The 17,018-nt window shown below is 51.5% G+C and overlaps 1 protein-coding gene across 2 annotated transcripts in view; it reads left to right on the forward strand.

Annotated features, from left to right (window-relative positions):
- Positions 1-17,018, forward strand: part of CDH13 (cadherin 13) — a 1,120,403-nt gene that overhangs the window by 774,942 nt on the left and 328,443 nt on the right. For both annotated transcript variants that reach the window (XM_051847323.3, XM_051847322.3), the window contains exon 6: positions 5,347-5,491. In XM_051847323.3, coding sequence (XP_051703283.1) covers positions 5,347-5,491 — 145 coding nt within the window. The remainder of the gene's footprint in view (positions 1-5,346; positions 5,492-17,018) is intronic.

Below are 17,018 nucleotides of genomic sequence, written 5' to 3' on the forward strand. Positions count from 1 at the left end.
CCTGCTTTGTAGCTGACTCAAAAATCCTTGCCTCCAACCATGCCTTTTAAAAACACTGAGATTGATTTATTACAAGGGTGAAATCGGTCCCCCCTCTCCATCAAAGGTTGGAGCTGGCCCCTTGAAAATGGGGAAGTCATATACTTAACCTGCACTGTGACCCTGTGAGGTCGACATGGGAGGCCCTTACTAACAGTGTAGAAACTGCAATGCAGAGAGATGTGTGCCTTGCTCACAGCCTGCAGCCCGTCTGGTGGGAAGGTTTAGTGCCAGGCCTCCTGGATCAAGTTCAGGGATCGGGCCACACCCACCGAGCCCCTTCTTGGGCTTTTGCAGGTGTGGTCCGTCCCCCAGCACTGAGGCTGATGATGTCTGTCTCCCTTCTATCAGGGACCAATAGAAATGCAGGCAGAGAAACAGCCGACCATAATCTCTCAAAGCACTGGTTTAGTGTGACCCCTAAGGAGTGCCTGTCTCTTACACATTCTGTGGATGACCCTCAGGCTTTCTGATGAGAAAGGGGAATGAGCAGGCCCTCCAAGGAGGGGTCCCCCTCAGTGCGAGAGAAGAACGCTGACTTCTGGGGTCTACATCACAGGTCCCCAGCCAGTGCCCCGTGCAGTGGGGTTCCGTTCCCTCCTGGGACCCTCTCCTTCTGCTTTGTTCTCTGCACGTTTCCCATTTCAATCAGTTAGTAAGCCATTTTCTTTTGCCTACTGCCTGTTTCAACAGCTTCTCAGAAAGTGATGAGACAAAACAGGCTTTAACTGTTCATCATGCACACGTGAAGATTGGAAGAAAGGTTGGGCAGTGGATCCGTAGGAGGAACAAAGCTGTGTGTGTGTGTGTGTGTGTGTGGTGCACCTGTGCACGTCTGCATCCGTGGCTCCTCTGAGTCTCTGTGTTGTGCGTGTGCATGTATGTGTGTGAAAGGCTGCCCTGGAAAGACCCACGGACAGCCACGTCTGCTGGGCACTTGAGAGTGATGGACGTATCTGAGTGCAGCACGTGGAACTCCTGGCGGCTGACTCACTCAGCCTTCTGCTTGGAGCTCATTTTCTCGTGGCTGGATATAGGAATGCCGTTCCCAGGGCCCGCAAGGCCTTTTGGTCTCCAGCCCTTATGTTCCAGGGCAGCGTCACTCACACGACCACATGCGCTAGAACTCCATGGGATCGGAACTCACAGGCAGGCTCTTGGCAGGGCTTAGGAGATGAGGCGTCTAACAAGCACCTAGGATGGGCCAGTGCCGCTGGCCTGGGGACTGAGCTCTGAACGGTGGAGTCCTTGAACACAGAACACAGAGGCTGGTCAGGCACACACCTGGTCAGAGACCAGGCCACCTGCCAGGGACTAAGTTATCAGACACCTGTTTCTTGCTGTGATTACTGTGTGCCCGTAGTTCTGTGTGCACAGAGAACGTTTTGCTGTTTCACACCTCATTATTCCCAGGCAGCTGGAGGACAGAAGCCCTTGAGTCCGAGACGGTGCCGTAGAAATAGGCAGTGAGACTCGGGTGTTCTCCATTTCCTTTGAGCAATTATTTCATTGCTTCTTCCAGTGGCTCCCTGTCTGATGTTTCTCAGAGCTGCTTTCCTTGTAGCGGCATCTCACTTCAAACGCTGAGAGTAGGCACAGGCAATTTGAGTTGGTTTGGGGGAGCCCCAAACCCTGCCGCTAGAATCTGTCACGAAATTCAAAGGGACCCAACACGGTTTCTGTCTTTGCAACTGAGGCTTCGTGTGGTTGGGGCATTTCAATTAGGAAGAGAGAGGGAAGGTGAGGGCATCGCTCAGCACGTCTCCCTGGTGCTGCCGGCGCCCCCTGGGATTTAAGAGCCTCGTTGTAGTTGTGGCGACTGGCATTTGCTAACAGTGGGTCTCACTATCTGAGACCAGTTGGGACAGCGTCCTGGAATGTCAGATCTCTTAGAGTGGGCAGATGGGGCTATAGTTACCAGCAACTTCCTGCATATCCACATTACTCATCCACCTTTCTAAAACTAGGAGTAAGACACTGGCATTTCCTACCAAATATTTTATTCAATCTACCATGTTTTCCTCCAGTATACGTCCCCCTCCTCGTCTTTGTCTCCCCAGCGACTCATCAGAGTACACGCCTTCACCCCTGACCTGGTTCCTGCACTGCTGTGCAGAGAATCTTGTGGAGGGAAAACCCCCCACCCAGGGAAAACCACCCACCCACCCCAGGGAGCTGAATGCAGCTCTGAGCCTTGGACTTAATCTTACACCATCCCCACCCCCAAAATCCTAGCAGCTTTGTTCCTACTTCAGAGCTGTTGCAGTCGCTATTTTATTTCAGTTTATTTTGCTGTCTAGAACTTTTTTCCCTGCATCACTGCCTGGCTGTTTCCTTCTGTTTACTGGCAATCCAAGTCCCACTGAAATGTCCCCTCTGCAGTTGGCTTTCTCAATCATTTTCTATCCAACAGGTGCCCCCTCCATCACACACACACACACACACACACACACACGCTTTCTAAGTAATGCTCTTAGCCCGGTGCAGGGTCTCTACAAGGATGGCGATGCCCTATCCTCATATAATCTGATCCAGTCGCCGCTGCCATTCTTTGAGGCTGTTGTGCACTGGAAACAAGCTCCTTTGCCCAAACACTGCATTTTTAAAAACTTTTTAATGGATTTAAATTTAAATGGCCACATTTAGCTAGTGGCTATCATATAGGATAGTGAAGCTTTGGTATACAAAAGGTCTTTAAGAAGTCCATGGAGACTGCATGTTATGAGAAAAAAAAACAATGTGGATTTCAATTTTTTGCAGTAAAATTAGCTGATCTCCTAGCTGCACTTTTCCACAGAGGTGTTGAAGTCCCCTCACAGAAACCTGCCCCGCACCCTGCGCAGCCCTGGAGTCCAGCTTGGCTCACCCTGTTTGTGTAGTTTCTTCTTGATCGCCGTCTGCCCCTCCACATGGGGGTGTTGTTTTGTTTGTTGGATACCCAGTGATCAGCACAGTGCCCGACCTGTGTTAGGGCCTCGAAGACTTTATTAAACCAGCTCTACAATGAGGAGACAGCATGTGAAAGCCCTTCGTGGTGTGCAGAAACCATCCTGAATGATGCTGCCGATTGCCAAAAAAATTTGAGAGACAAACTCGTGTAGTTGTGACATAAGTACCATCAGCGTCTGACTGCGTCCTGGGTTCTCCACACTCAGCTCAGCGTCTGCATGCATCTTCATCTTTGCTTCTCCTTAATGTCCGTCTGTCCCTCCTGCTGACCCCCCCCACCTCCCCTCCCCGTTTCAGTGTCTTTGTATTTTGGCAGATATGAACTCTGAGCCTCTGGGGCTTGAGTTCCTGCTCAGGGCTTGGGGAAGGTCTGGAAGCCCAAGATTCAGATGCGAGGTTTTATCTTTAGACAAAATTTTTGGCATGAGCTAAAGTCAAGTTCTTGGCTGTTTTGGAAGAACTAAAGGCCGTACTTTGTCATTACATAAAATTTCCCCCAAAGCTTTGTCTTGATTGAGTTATTTTATTAGCAGCATTCTCACAATAGCTTTTTTAAAGAATTAAAAATATTAAAATTTCTTCTTGTCTGTAAGATGTCCTTTGTCTGTATGTTAGGAGACTCTAACCATTTAGTTTTTCCTTAATTAAGGTATCCTTGCATTATTTCTATGCCCCCTATGTGTGTGTGTATAAATTTGCTAGTCAAAGGATGATGTAATGTTAAAAAAATGAAAAAAAAAAACCCACTTTCTCGCTGCATGAATACATAGCTTATTTCATTTTGCCTACTGCCTCCAAGTTACAGTCGTGTTTATGTCATGCGTATTCGTGTTCCCAGCACTGTTCTTGTGTACTTTTCCTCCGTATTCTAAGTAGAGCAGCCAGGGTTAATAATCATTTTCTCTTAAGGCTGTTGTCTACGTAACAACCCTAACTGAGCTCACGCCGCCTCCGCTGGACTTTTAGGTGGATCACTTTATTGTCAGGGATAACACAGAAGTGAATGTTGCCATGGGTATAACACAGCTTAGCTCAGCACGGGTCCGCGGAGGCACTGAAATGGAACCAACCTATGCGTCTGCATGGTTCTTACCGCGTGGTGGCATGCGTCTTTGATGGCATCGGTTCACAACGTCATCAGGCGGGACGCCTGGACTGCTTGGTGGCTGCTTCCTGATTTGCACTTTTGAGGATGCTGTTGAGCAGCCGTAGCCGCAGCCGGGCGTCCTGGGACAAGTCCCGTGGCCCCCCTTCATTTCAGTGCTGCAGCCGCGCCGCGTGGTTACCAGGAGTCAGCAGTGTGAATCCTGGACTGGACCCTGCCACGCTGTTTGCTCCCATCCCCTCGTCTCCATCCCAGGCACACGAGTGGTTCTTGGGAGGATCAGGTTGTTAACAGAACCTGGAACCTCAGCAGGCACCGGATGAGCGCTGGTTGCCGTTGCTCAGGATAACAGGTGTTTTTATTAACCCTGTTTTACAAGCAAAAAAAAATAACAGAGAGTGTCCTGCTCAGGTCATGTGGACAGAGAAGGCTTGTGCTAGGGTCCCGAGTGCAGTGGCCTTTCCTGACTTAAACGCTTGGCCACTCCGACGCCGGGACCGGCACTGAGCAGCCAGGAGTGCCGCCGTTATCCCTACGTGAAGTCAAGGCCAAATTAAACACAGACAGCGAGAAGCTGAGGTTGCTGTCGTTTGCTGGAAATGCCATGGCGTGACCCAGCTTCTGAAAAAAAGCCCAGCTGCTCTTTCCTGCTGCCTTCTTCGCTGATATCTGAAGCTAGTTCCGTATGCGGGTGTCTCACGGAGTTGTGAAATGCCCCTCGATTAAAAAGGGCTTGGGAGGGGCAGGAATCCCAGGGTCTCATTCAGGCCCCTGCACAGGCTGGGTTCCTTGCTTAAGGGAGGCCCTCTCAAAGCTCTCTGACTCTGAATTTCTCCTAAACATTACCATAAACACTTTCAGTTATCTCTCTTAATGTACTCAGTTCCTAGCTGCTTAGTCAATTATTTTTATTAGCATAACATCCCTTTTAAGGAAAATGATGCTGGAAAAACACAAGTCGTGTAAGCACATTTTCTCAGCTGTGGCTGGTTGCAAGGTTTTTTTCTTTTCCTTTCTTTACAGATTTGATGAATTAATTGTACAGCTCCCAAGGGGAATCGAATATGAATTGATCTTTGCCTTTTAGTCTGGACTGTTTAGTTTCCATTCTACCCATCGAGACCAAAGTTTGAGTTATTGCCAAGGGCTGGTAAAATCGCTGATAGAACCTGCTTTCTCCAGAGAACGAGATTTCAATTTTCCTAATGAATGAATGCCGTCTTTCTCCCCCCCCCCACCTCTTTCCTAAACAGCTGTTTGTGGAGACCACCGATGCCAACGGGAGAACGCTCGAGGGCCCGGTGCCTCTGGAAGTCATCGTGATTGATCAGAATGACAACAGGCCCATCTTCCGGGAAGGCCCCTACGTCGGCCACGTCATGGAGGGGTCTCCCACAGGTACGTCTTGCCGCCTTGCTGTTAGCGTGAGGCCTTGGAACATGGTACCTTGTCACCTCTGAAGGCTCCAGAGATGGTTTGGTTGCCATTCTAACGTGTTGGCGTGCATCAGCCTCGACGCGTTACTCACCTGAACGGCGGTGAGAGCTGGAAGACCAGAGCACAGAGCCACACGGGGGTGCTGCAGGACACACGGGAAAGTCTCCCGTCGCCTCCGACGGTGGTCCTCCGTGGGTCCTCTGAGTCCCTAACGTGTGGCTGATGTTGGGCTCCACAAACATCTGGCTCCGCCTTGTCAGAACCCAAGGCCAAACTCTGGGCTGTGGCGGAGTTTTGATGATAGTTAAGGTTGCCATCAGAAACTCCTGTTACCTCTTTTCATAATGATCTTTCAACAAGAACTCTTTTGATAAAGCCGGTGGGGCTTTTATCTCTTCCTTTAGAAGACGTGTGTGCTGAAAACTTTTGCTTTCAGTTAAAAGGCCAAAGGCAAGGCGTTTTATATCTCTCTCTGGAAAGACCTGCACCTGCTGCTTTTGGAAATCACTCAGGGTTCCTTAGGGCTCTGGCTTTTTCCCAGGTTGAACCTTTGTGTTCTGGCTGGTTTTAGAACATGGAGTTCCCTTTTCTGGTCCAATAGACACTATCGGAAGCCTTCCGTAGCCGGCAGCAGAAGTCACTCCTGGGTACAGTGCTCGAGAATGTGAAGAACAAAGCAGAAAAATCCCCATCAGCTGGGCCTTTGAGTTTAGACTTTAGGGCACATTGGAGTGGAAAAGTGCTGTGTTAAGAGTATCTCGGTTGCTGTGTCTAGATTATGTCCAAACAAGTGAAGCCATCCCTGTGCCGGCCAGGCAGGAGAGGGAAGCCGAGAGCTGCTTTGGCTTTTTTCCCTTCCTGCCTGGCTGAATGGATGGGATACATCAATGATAGGCAGGGATGTGAGGCTCCGGAAGTGTTGTCATGGGAACCTTCCCAGACTACCCTGTGAATGATCACATGCAAGTTGCCTACAACCTGCCTTCAGCTTCAAGGAGCCGGGTCGCTCTGCACGTCACCGGACTCCCAAGGGCGGGAGCAGCCCGCCCTCCTCCCAGGTTCAAACGTGTTCTGCAGAAACGAGAGTGGATTTGTTGTGTGTTGGAGAGTGTTTGGGAGAGCAGTCGATGCAGCAGATGACAGCAGGGCTGAGAAGGAGGGGGGTGGGTGAAGGCAGGGCTGCCTGTTCACAGGGACTTCTCAGGCTGCTTTTGATGGCACGATGGCTTCTGGCGAGAGAGACCCTGGAATTTGGGTTTGATGTTTACAGAAACCTGCTTAAACAAGTTGATGTGCAGAGCAAGTTAGGAGAGCCAATGCAGAGAGTTATTACCGGGGCCAGAGTTGGAGCCGAGCTGCAGGAGGATTCCTGGTCTCCATCTGTGGTGCTGGGGCTGTGCACCTGAGTGACTGGAATGAGAATGGCCCGAAAAGTGTTCTAAATGTAAATGGCAGGGGCCACTTTTGCGGCAGCCGTGAGCACGCGCACGTCTTTGTATATTATGTGTGTGTATGATTAGGCCATGTCCAATTTTCCTCCCACTGTTCACTTCCTTACAGTTTAGGGAAGGATTTCAGAATTCATTGCCTTATAAACATGTCATATTTGGGAAGAAAAATAGAATTGGTTATGCACATTGAATTCCTTCAAACACAAAGCTGGTTGGTCAGCGGAAGCTGCATCTCTAGGAAAGCATAAACCTCCTCAAGCCTGTATTTATGACAGGCGTTGTCTCGGCAAACGTGCCAAGGCATGCGTGTCCATGGAGAGTAGCTGGCTCCGGCTCTGGCCTGATTCACTGTTTGCATCGGCAGCATCCTCTGCTTTTGACCACGGGGCAGGAATTTAAATGAAATCGGTGGGATTTGGGGTCAAAAATGTGGAATTGTTGCAAAAGAACTTTGAGAGGAAAACCAGGTGGATGGCTGAGCCCCTCCCAGAGAGCAGCAGGCGAGCTGAGCCCTGGAGACTCCCTGAAGGCAGCAGAACTCTGGGACTGATGGCCTCCCCCAGCCTGTCCACAGCCATTGACAAGTTGTCTCCGCAAACCCTGGCCAGCCGCAGAAGCGATCTCTCCTGTTTGCACAGTGCCCTGCTGGTTTGTGGTGCGTAGGATCCTGTTTTGTGGACTCTGTACAGCCTCGCTTTTAGGGAGCAGGATGCTGGCCCTGGGCAGATTGCTGGCTTTTCCTAGTTCATACGGTGAAGAGATGGGAGCAGTGTTTGGGATTCGGGCTGGGCAATCTACCTGCGAATTCTGTGCTCTTTGAGCTGTCCCACTGACTCGCTGATGAAAGCAGCCCCCAGACTGAGCGTGGACTTGAGAGCCATGATGGAGGTTGCGACTTTGTTTCCAAAGGCTCAGATGCACAAAGGGGAGATTTGGTGAACAGCGGCTCGTGGTGTTGATAGGTTTCTGCTGCTTCTGGCTGGGCAAATTCTGGTTGCGGCTGCACTGGCATCCTGCTTAGATGACTCGTCCAGGTGTGTTCCCGGCAGCCCACGCGGTGTGGTGGCTCAGAGCTGGTTTGATCTCTGCTCAGCCTCGGCCGCTTTGTCTTAAGTCGGGTGTCAGAGGCTGGGAATGAGGATGGAGACTGCAGGCTTCACTCGCTGCTTAGTCCAAAACGAATGTTCCAGAAATGCCAGTGCGTTGTTAGAGCCGTGGTCATTCATCGTCCCCTGGCAGCATGCCCTTTAGCACCGGTAAAGCAAAGAGACACATGGTTTGTGTGAAGAATTCGTCTCCCAACAAGCCAAGCGTCGTTTTCCTGTTCCCGAGCGCCCCAGAGCCTTCAGTGCGCATCCATCAGTGAGGAAGGTCACCCGTATTTATCTGCATGTGCAGACGGGAGTCCATGCCCCGCTGCTCAGCCGAAACTCCAGGGGATTGTCTGGGGGAATCATTCCTGGATGAAGGCAGAGCAACAGAAAGAAATGGTCTTTGAAGTTTGCAGATCGTGAACTGTTCCTGCCATCATGTCACAAGGTATCGACTTAGGGGGGCAGGCCCAGGCTCTTCTGCTGCACTAGAGGCCAGCCAGCTCTTAGCGGGAGAACTCCAGATTCCCAAAACGTGCCAGGGCCACATGAGTGTCAGGTCGAGGGCTGGGCCACTTGACATTCCTGGAGGGCACCTGTGCTGACACCCTCAGGGCCTTGGTGATGCTAGTGCGTGGGTGTTTTACCTCCGGCACTTCTTTGAATTCCTTTGTGGAGGGTGCCCTGACCCAGCAGGTGAGGGGTGGTTCAGGAGCGGGAACTCAGCCAGTCTGAGGTGCAGTCTTGAGCCAGCTCCAGAGACAGCAATAGGAGCGAATCCCGTCGGGGAGCTCTAGGGACTGGCAGCACACGCCTCCATCAGAGGTCTCCCAGCCAGGGCCCAAGGAGCTGAGACCCTCACAGCCCCAAGCTGGATGAGGATGTATTGGCTAAGAACTGTCTCCCTGGGGACAGAAGTTCCAGCTACCCTCAGCCAGCTGTGCACACAGGCAAAGCATAACCCAGGCTTCCAACGAGGCACAGTAGCAGGCCATTGGATGGCGCTCAACCCGCTCTTCCCCCCGGCCTTTCGACACCCTCTGTGGCAGCCAGAGCGTCTGTGATGGGGCAGACTTGAGAGACGGCAGGGGACAGAGGGACATTTGAGGGACACCGTAGCCCCCAGCCTGCATGACTGAGAACAGCAACTGTGACATTTCCCTCGTCCCCAGGCGGGACCTGGGCGGCCTCCTGACAGACGCACATTACCTGGGTGACGCTGCCACTCCGCAAGCCTGTTGCAGACAAGCACAGGTGAGCCGTTACAGCCTCGCCTCGTCTCCCGAAATCCAGCAGCTCTTGCCCTCCGTTGCTTCCTTTCCAGCGCACTTTATTATATTCTTCCCAACCAGTGTTTCTATTGGGCTCCTGCTCTGGTCTGCCCTGTTCTGAACTGTGTGGGGACGGCAGTGGTCTGAGGGAGGCTGCTCATTCGCTCCCGGTGGACGTAGCCATACAAGCTGATGGGCAGCAAGTAAGTGAGGGCTGACATGATGCAGGTGCTCCAGTGTGGCCGTGCGGAACACCTACCCGCACTCCAGTCTCGTAGCCAAAGGCGGCCTCCGTGGAAAAGGGAGATAGAAAGTAAGCGATTTTCATGCCCTGTGTTTCTTCATCCACCTGAGTTTCTCTGAAAGAGACAATTATTTTAATTTTCCACCAAGTCCAACCACACCAGCTATGCGGAGAAACAGCTGATGGTGTGGTCTTTGGGGCACATGACCCCCGGAGGGCTCCGCCTCTCTGGGGAGCTGCTGTTTTCCCTAGCACGCTGGGCTCCGTAGAGAGCTGTGTGATGTTTGGTGATTTGTGTTTGAGCCTGGCTCAGCATCAAGTCCAGGGTCGGGACACCCCAGAGGTAAAGTCTCTCTGCTCACGGCCTGCTCGCCTGGTACAGTAACTGGGACATGGCTTTTCACTCACCTGCTGTGGATTTTTTTTTTTTTCCACCTGGTATTTGAAACTATAGTCTCCTCCATTCCCAATGGTCCCAGGCATGTAGCCATTTTGTTTTCTTGAGTAGATACTTTAAAAAAAGTTAAACAATCCAGCTTTTTTTTTTTTTTTTTGGCCTTTTTAAGTAGCTCCCAAATCCCACCACCCAGAGGTGCCCAGAGTGGCTGGTCGGGTGAGCCCAGCTCTGAGGTGCTCTGTGGGCGTCTCCAAGATTTTGCAGACGTGAGCTCTGTCTGATTGGCTGCACATCACTTTCTTCCTTCCACGGGGGCCTGTGGACGGTTTTGAAAACCAATAATCGTCAGGCCATCTCACTGTATGAAACAGATGCGTACGAATCTCACCTCGTCTGTTTAACCAGTCTCCTATCGATTTCAGCCGTTTTTGCTGTTCTGCCTTGTGACAGTTTCTCTAGGACAGATTCCTGCAAGTGGAACTGGTAGGACAGAGGGCGGGGCTGTGGCTCCTTACATTTCGGTCCATATTGGGGTGATGCTGCTAATCAGAGAGTTTCATTGGCCAAGCCGATGGTATCTTGGCTTGGAGTTAGCGTTCCGTGGTCTTCCTTTCCACCCACAATCATACTGATGGGTATTTTTGTTTCTCTGGATCGTACTCCGTGTCTTTAAGCTTTTGTGGTCTTGTCAGTGACGGTGTTTGGAGACGGTGGACTGTGTCGCTGTAGAATCCCCCGGATTGTGGGAGTCGACGATAGGGGCTCCTGGAGTCGTCACTGAGGCTTTAGTTGAAGAGCGCAGCCCAGAAGCGATGTCAGCATTGCAATTATGTCACACATCACTGCCCATGCTGGTGGACGTGAAACAAATTTTATCAAAGAGTTACATAATCAAATCAGAGCCCAAAGGGAATATTTCAGAAATCGATGGTATGGAAAACGTTTTCAACTTTGCTACCTCTTGGCTTCCTCTGGTCACTCAGGAAGCTGAATCTGTGCCAGTGCGCCCAGCTGGGTCTGTGGGTCCCCTGGTGTGTCTCCCACAGGCTCAGAGGCATGCCAGTCAATGGCCTCTCTCACTGCGACTGGCTCTTTTCTTCTTAGTCCAGCCCTTCTTTGATGGGCACCATTGCCTGTATTAGAACCCATCGCTGATTGGTTGCTGGAGCCTTCTGGTTATAAGAGGCTCTGGTGAGACTGGGAAGAAGGTGGGAACACTGGTACTGATAGAAGGGCTCCCAGCCAGGAGAACCGTGTCCCCTGTATTTAAGGTGAATGACTCAAGAACAGTTCTTCTGCGTCCTATTCGTAGCTTCCTTCCCCCCGTGGATTCGCCCGTGCCTCTGTGAGACAGGAGGGTAACTCAGCAACCAGACCCCAGCAGGGTTCCCAGGTCGCTCTCTCTCACCATGACGCCATTGCTGCTGGGATGGTGCCTGTGCCCGTCTGTGCTCTACCACTCGCGAGGCTCCTGTCACTCAGATGAGACCCTCGTGTTCCGGTGGACTCGAGGGGCCTGGCTCTGGAGCCACGTTAGCCCTGCCTTGCACATGTTTTAGCCAAATCTGGATCTTCCTTCCATCACTTCTCATTTGGATTTATGCCATCAAATATTGAAAAATAGGAGTAAAAGTAACTCAGTTAAAACAGTGTCAAAGTTTAAGGGGGCAGCAGGGTCAGGAAACAGCAGCAGCTTCAGAGACGGTGAACAACGTTTCGAAAGAATCAATGTTCCAGGGATCTCTCGCTATAAAGGAAATTGGGGACAGTGGAGTGGCTGGATCCGCCGTTCAAGGGCGGGAGCTGCCGTAGCCTCTACTGAGACAGAGCGGTAGATCCACAGCAGCTTGGCAGTTACACTGTCGGGGGAACGCAGGCTTCCAGCACATTTCGTAAATCCGTTCTGTTGTGCGAACTCATCTGACACGCGTGTGCTGGGCAGCTTCTGCGAGCCAGGTGACGTTCTAGATGCTGCGGGAATAGCGTGGCCAAGGCCGTGTAGGGCTCTGCAGACGTTTACATCTCACGCAGAGGAGAAGGGTAATCACCAGACACCACAGATCAGTGAGGTCCTTTGGTAAAACAGAACACGGTGCTGCGCTGGGATGAGGACGAGCAGGGGCTCTCTGGGGAGGGGGCAGCCACACTGAGCCCGCTCAGGATGCGGAGGCCACGGGGAGGGTCAGGGAAGAGGCCAGCGTGAGACACAGTTGGAGGCGTCCCAGGCGGGCTCCAGGAGATAGCAAGGGCAAGGCCGTCTGGCGGAAATCACCAGACTGTAGGCCAGGACGCAGTCTGTCCCACTGCCTCCTGCCTCCTGCCTCCTGCCTCCTGCCTCCCCCCTTCCTCCCTCTCTCCCCCCTTCCTCCCTCTCTCCCCCCTTCCTCCCTCCCTATTCTCCTGGAATGCAGACATGCCCATTCCTTTACACAGGGACTGTGGCTGCCTCCGCAGTGCTGGCAGAGGGGATAGTTAGAAACAGCCTAGAGGAGGCTACTTCTGAAAACTGAGAGACAAAATTAAAATCGTGGGTTTATTTTGATGCAAAAACTTTTTGAAATGCATGCCTAGTTTTTTTACTTTCAAATTTTTTACAACAAAGTGAGTTCATATTTGTACTTCCATCTGTGGGTGAACTGTTTAAAGGACCTTCACGTATGCCTCAAAGACAATAATATGCACTACTTGATCCTTTGCCAAAAATAAATAGATGAAGTAAAACTGCAGCCCCCTGGTTTAGAGCCCCGTGAGTTCTGGTTACATTGTAAAAGTAGTCAGAAGCCCTTGGGAGGTTTTAGGCAGGGGAGTTTACTGTTAAGATATAACCTGCACTGCTCAGCGGACGATGGACCAAGGCAGCGAAGGCGCCTCCTTCCTGCTGGAAATGAAAGGGCTGTGGCCTGCGCCGCGCGGACAGCACTGGGGAGGCAGGAGAGAGGTCACATAAGGTTTTGTCCCAAGCTCCTGATAAATGGGAGAATACTAAATATTGACTCACTTTATGACGCTGGATTATTGTGACTGATGGCATCTGTGTGGAATTACGGTAATACTGTAAACCTCAATAGGTTTATAAATCCTCCTCTAGTATGAACTGGAGTCTGCCTTCAGGTTCTGTCTCAGCTGTAGCTTAAGGCCAGTGGGAGCAGGCTGTTTGCTGTGCCTCCGTCCATCTTCAGCGTTTAACACAGCTCCGGCCCACAGTGGACACCCAGCAAATTACAATCAGTAAAAAATGACCCTGATTGGCTGAAAGTCTGAGTCCATGTGGATTTCTTCCTGCAGATGGGTGAGGCTGTCGCCCAGTCACACGCCCTGCGCCCTGTGGGTGCTGCTGCCCAGGAGGAAGTCAGCAGGTGGCTGGGAGCAGCTCCCCGGGATCCAGGGCAGGGCACACACGGGTCCTGGCGTAAGAAGGCAGGATGTTCCTCCAGCACTAGTGTGTGCTGGATACTGGTCTAGCTTTTCTAGCTGCCTTTGAATGTAAATCTTACTCCCGTTGTACAACGGAGGGCGCCACCCTCTAGGAGGTCAGGTGACTTCTGGCAGATGGTACGGCTGGGTGGGTGGGGAGGCTGGGATCTGATGGCAGACCACGCATGGTAACGTCGGCAGTTACTCCTAAACTCACCCCCAAAGTCCAGAGAGCCTCTCCTTGCACAAATGCCTGTCTATGCACGTGTCTCTTTGCATGTCTGTGTGAATGTGTACATGTTCATGTGTGATGTGCAGATGAGAGAGAGAGGCAGGGAGAGAGAAAGCACCCCGACCCTTGGCTTCCCAGGTGCCTCCTTGCCGCCCGTTCTCCTTGACTTTTGCCTGCTCGGAAAGAGCGCAGTTCTCCCCCTAGCGGTGGTTTGGGAGACGCTCCAGGAGAATCCTTGATTCATAAGGCATGCGGGATCCATCAATCAAGACCGTCTACCTCGTCCCTTAGAAAAGATTTACAGTCAGCAGAGCGCTTGATAAACCAGCTTTTCCTGCTGCACCTCGGCACGAAGAGCCCCCGTGCCTTCCAAGACGGAGCCTGGAGCTGCTGTCTCCGTTTATCTACACGAGTACGTTTCAATCACTACACCTTAATCTACGGAGCGTGTATTAAAAAAAAAAAAACTCAGAAATTTATGTATAGAACCACCTCCCCTCTTAAGTAAATGGCAGATATTCAGTATGCTAAGTTCCGTGGGAAGAAGGCGTATAAAATCCCTTTCAAGTGTATGTTTTATAAAATATAGGTCACGAATTGAGTTTTCCAGTATCAAAGACAAAATTTTAATAGACTTACAGCCTTCTTGCTTTTAATTACGGTTGCGGTTTCTTTCAGCCAAGGATGGTACCCAAAGCTATTCTATTATTCAGAAGATGCTTTTTTCAAAGAGTTCCCCAAAGTTTGGCTTGGGGAATTTCCACACTCTTTCTCACTCTGGTTTCCTGGTCTACTTCGGTGTGTTGCTATCTCCGTCTGCTATGCCCTTGGCTATAACAGGCTGTGGTCACGCACGTTTTCCTCTAGGGTCAGGGAGGCACGCACAGGGTCAGGTGTCTGCAGCTGGGCTCTGTGTTCTTGGGAGAGGTCTCTCACTTCAGCATCACAGGCAACCTACCTGCCTGGCCTATTTGCCCCATGCAAACCAGACTCCATCAACTGCTCCCCCCCCCTTTCTCTTCATACTTCTGGGATGTCATCCTCTCTCTTACCATACCTGCCGGCTCATGCTGAAGCCCTAAGCCAGGGCTAGAAGTAATGTCTTGAAAAGTAGCATATGCGTGGGTGTGTGTGTGTGTGCATGTGAACCTATACACATGTGCATACACACATAGACATACGTAATTAACTTAATCAAGTTCTGTGTGTGATACACCATTAAAAATTTCAGTGGGTTTTCACTGGTTTTGGAAAGTACATTCGATCCGGTTTGACTTGAAAGATCCACCCACGCCACTAAAACAGACAATCCAAGAGTTTCACAGAAGCTTGGTGTTTGACGTCAGACCGCAAGCAGTGAGCAGCGGCTCCGTCTCAGATGACTGGCCTCCAGCAGACGTTTGGGCTCCCACCGTGGGGAGAGGCGGTGCACTTGGCATCGTTGGGTGGAGGCCGGGGAAGCTGCTGAACATCTCCCAGTGCGCAGAACGCAGCCCCCACCGTGACTCAGAATCACTAGACCCAAAATGTCAGCCCTCGGCCAGCGCCGCGGCCCACTAGGCTAATCCTCTGCCTGCGGCGCCGGCACACCGGGTTCTAGTCCTGCTCAGGGCGCCGGAATCTGTCCCGGTTGCCCCTCTTCCAAGCCAGCTCTCTGCTGTGGCCCGGGAGTGCAGTGGAGGCTGCCCAAGTGCTTGGGCCCTGCACCCCATGGGAGACCAGGAGAAGCACCTGGCTCCTGCCTTCGGATCAGCACAGCATGCTGGCCGCAGCAGCCATTGGGGGATGAACCAACGGAAGGAAGACCTTTCTCTCTGTCTCTCTCTCTCACTGTCCACTCTGCCTGTCAAAAAAAAAAAAAAAATGTCAGCCCTGCCAAGGGTGAGAAATTCTGCCCTTTATGGAGATGATGCAGGGCTCCAGGCAGGAAGCCCAAATCTAAAGTCTGGAGGGAAGACGCTGTGTGTGGTGGGCACTGGCTGGTCTGTCTTCGGGACAGGTCACTGTGCACATGGGAGAATGCTGGGGTGGGAGATTGCCCAGCCCCTTGCCAAGGGCTTCCTGTGCACTCTGTCATTGGCTCATGGCTGCAGTTCTGGGGAACGGATGCTCTGAGCCTCTTTGTGTTTCCAGTGAGGAAACTGAAGTTAAAGGGAGGGAGGACCTAGCACGTCCAGAAGAGCAGGGAGTCCCACCCCCATAAGCAGTCAGTCACCCTGTAGTGGCAGAGCACAGCGTGCTAGAGACGCAGTCTGCATATAAGTTCATGTGCTCAGCCTCCCTTGCAGCTAGATATGGCCACATGGTGCAGTGCAGGCCCAGGAGCTATAAGAGGGCATCCATTCCAGCTGAATCCTCCTCCTAGCACCTGTTGCTTCTTCTTAACTGGAATGGGGATATAATGACTGGAACCCAAGCATCCACCTTGCTCTAAGAGGTGGCCTCAAGGGTAGAAACCTAGTTTAAGAAGGCAAGACGAAACATGAAGAGGCTGGACCCTGTTGCCTGTGGAATGCTGTTGCCATCCCTCAGGTGCTTATCAGAATCATTTTGCATAAGACAATGATGAACTTCTGTTTTATTGAGCTCACTGCTAGTTTGGATTCAAGTTTTGTAGCCAAGTCTGATAACTGACATATCTGATGGCACTCCACCAGTAGGAATTGTAGCCCTGACAGTTTTTAAAAATATTTATTTATTTGAAAGTCATAGTTACACAGAGAGAGGAGAGGCAGAGAGAGAGAGAGAGAGAGGGGTCTCCCATCCGATGGTTCACTTCCTAATTGGCTGCAATGGCCAGAGCTATGCTGATCCAAAGCCAGGAGCCAGGAGCTTCTTCTGGGTCTCCTACACTGGTGCGGGGCCCAAGCACTTGGACATCCTCTACTGCTTTCCCAGGCCATAGCAGAAAGCTGGATCAGAAGTGGAGCAGCTGGGTCTCGAACTGGCGCCCATATGGGATGCTGGCACTTCAGGCCAGGGTGTTAGCCTGCTGCGCCACAGCGCCGGCCCCACCCTGACAATTTGACTTGAAGCTGTGCACACAGCCGATTGTGTTGCGTTCTCCAACACCCACTAGCTCTGTACAAGCTCCATGCCACCCACTTAGTGTGGGCATCAGAAAACTGGGTCTTCATCAAAGCGCACCGGTGCTCTCAGTGGTCTGAGAGTTCTTCCCAGAAATCATGCTGGGGCCTCTTTGTCACTAGATCACTTTATTAGATTCAGAACGTACTCGCTGCCTTGTAATGGAAACGTCTGTAGTGTGGTGGTTTGGATTCCCTACGATCACTGTCATTTCATGTACTGGTCAGTGCTAGTGCCCTGAGAATACTCCAGGAAGCATGTCATGTGGCTGCCTTTTAGCCCGATGTGAAGAGCTGGTGCT

Source organism: Oryctolagus cuniculus, chromosome 18, assembly GCF_051225735.1.
Source record: "Oryctolagus cuniculus isolate XC-2025 breed Fujian yellow rabbit chromosome 18, ASM5122573v1, whole genome shotgun sequence".
NCBI classification, from domain to species: domain Eukaryota; kingdom Metazoa; phylum Chordata; class Mammalia; order Lagomorpha; family Leporidae; genus Oryctolagus; species Oryctolagus cuniculus.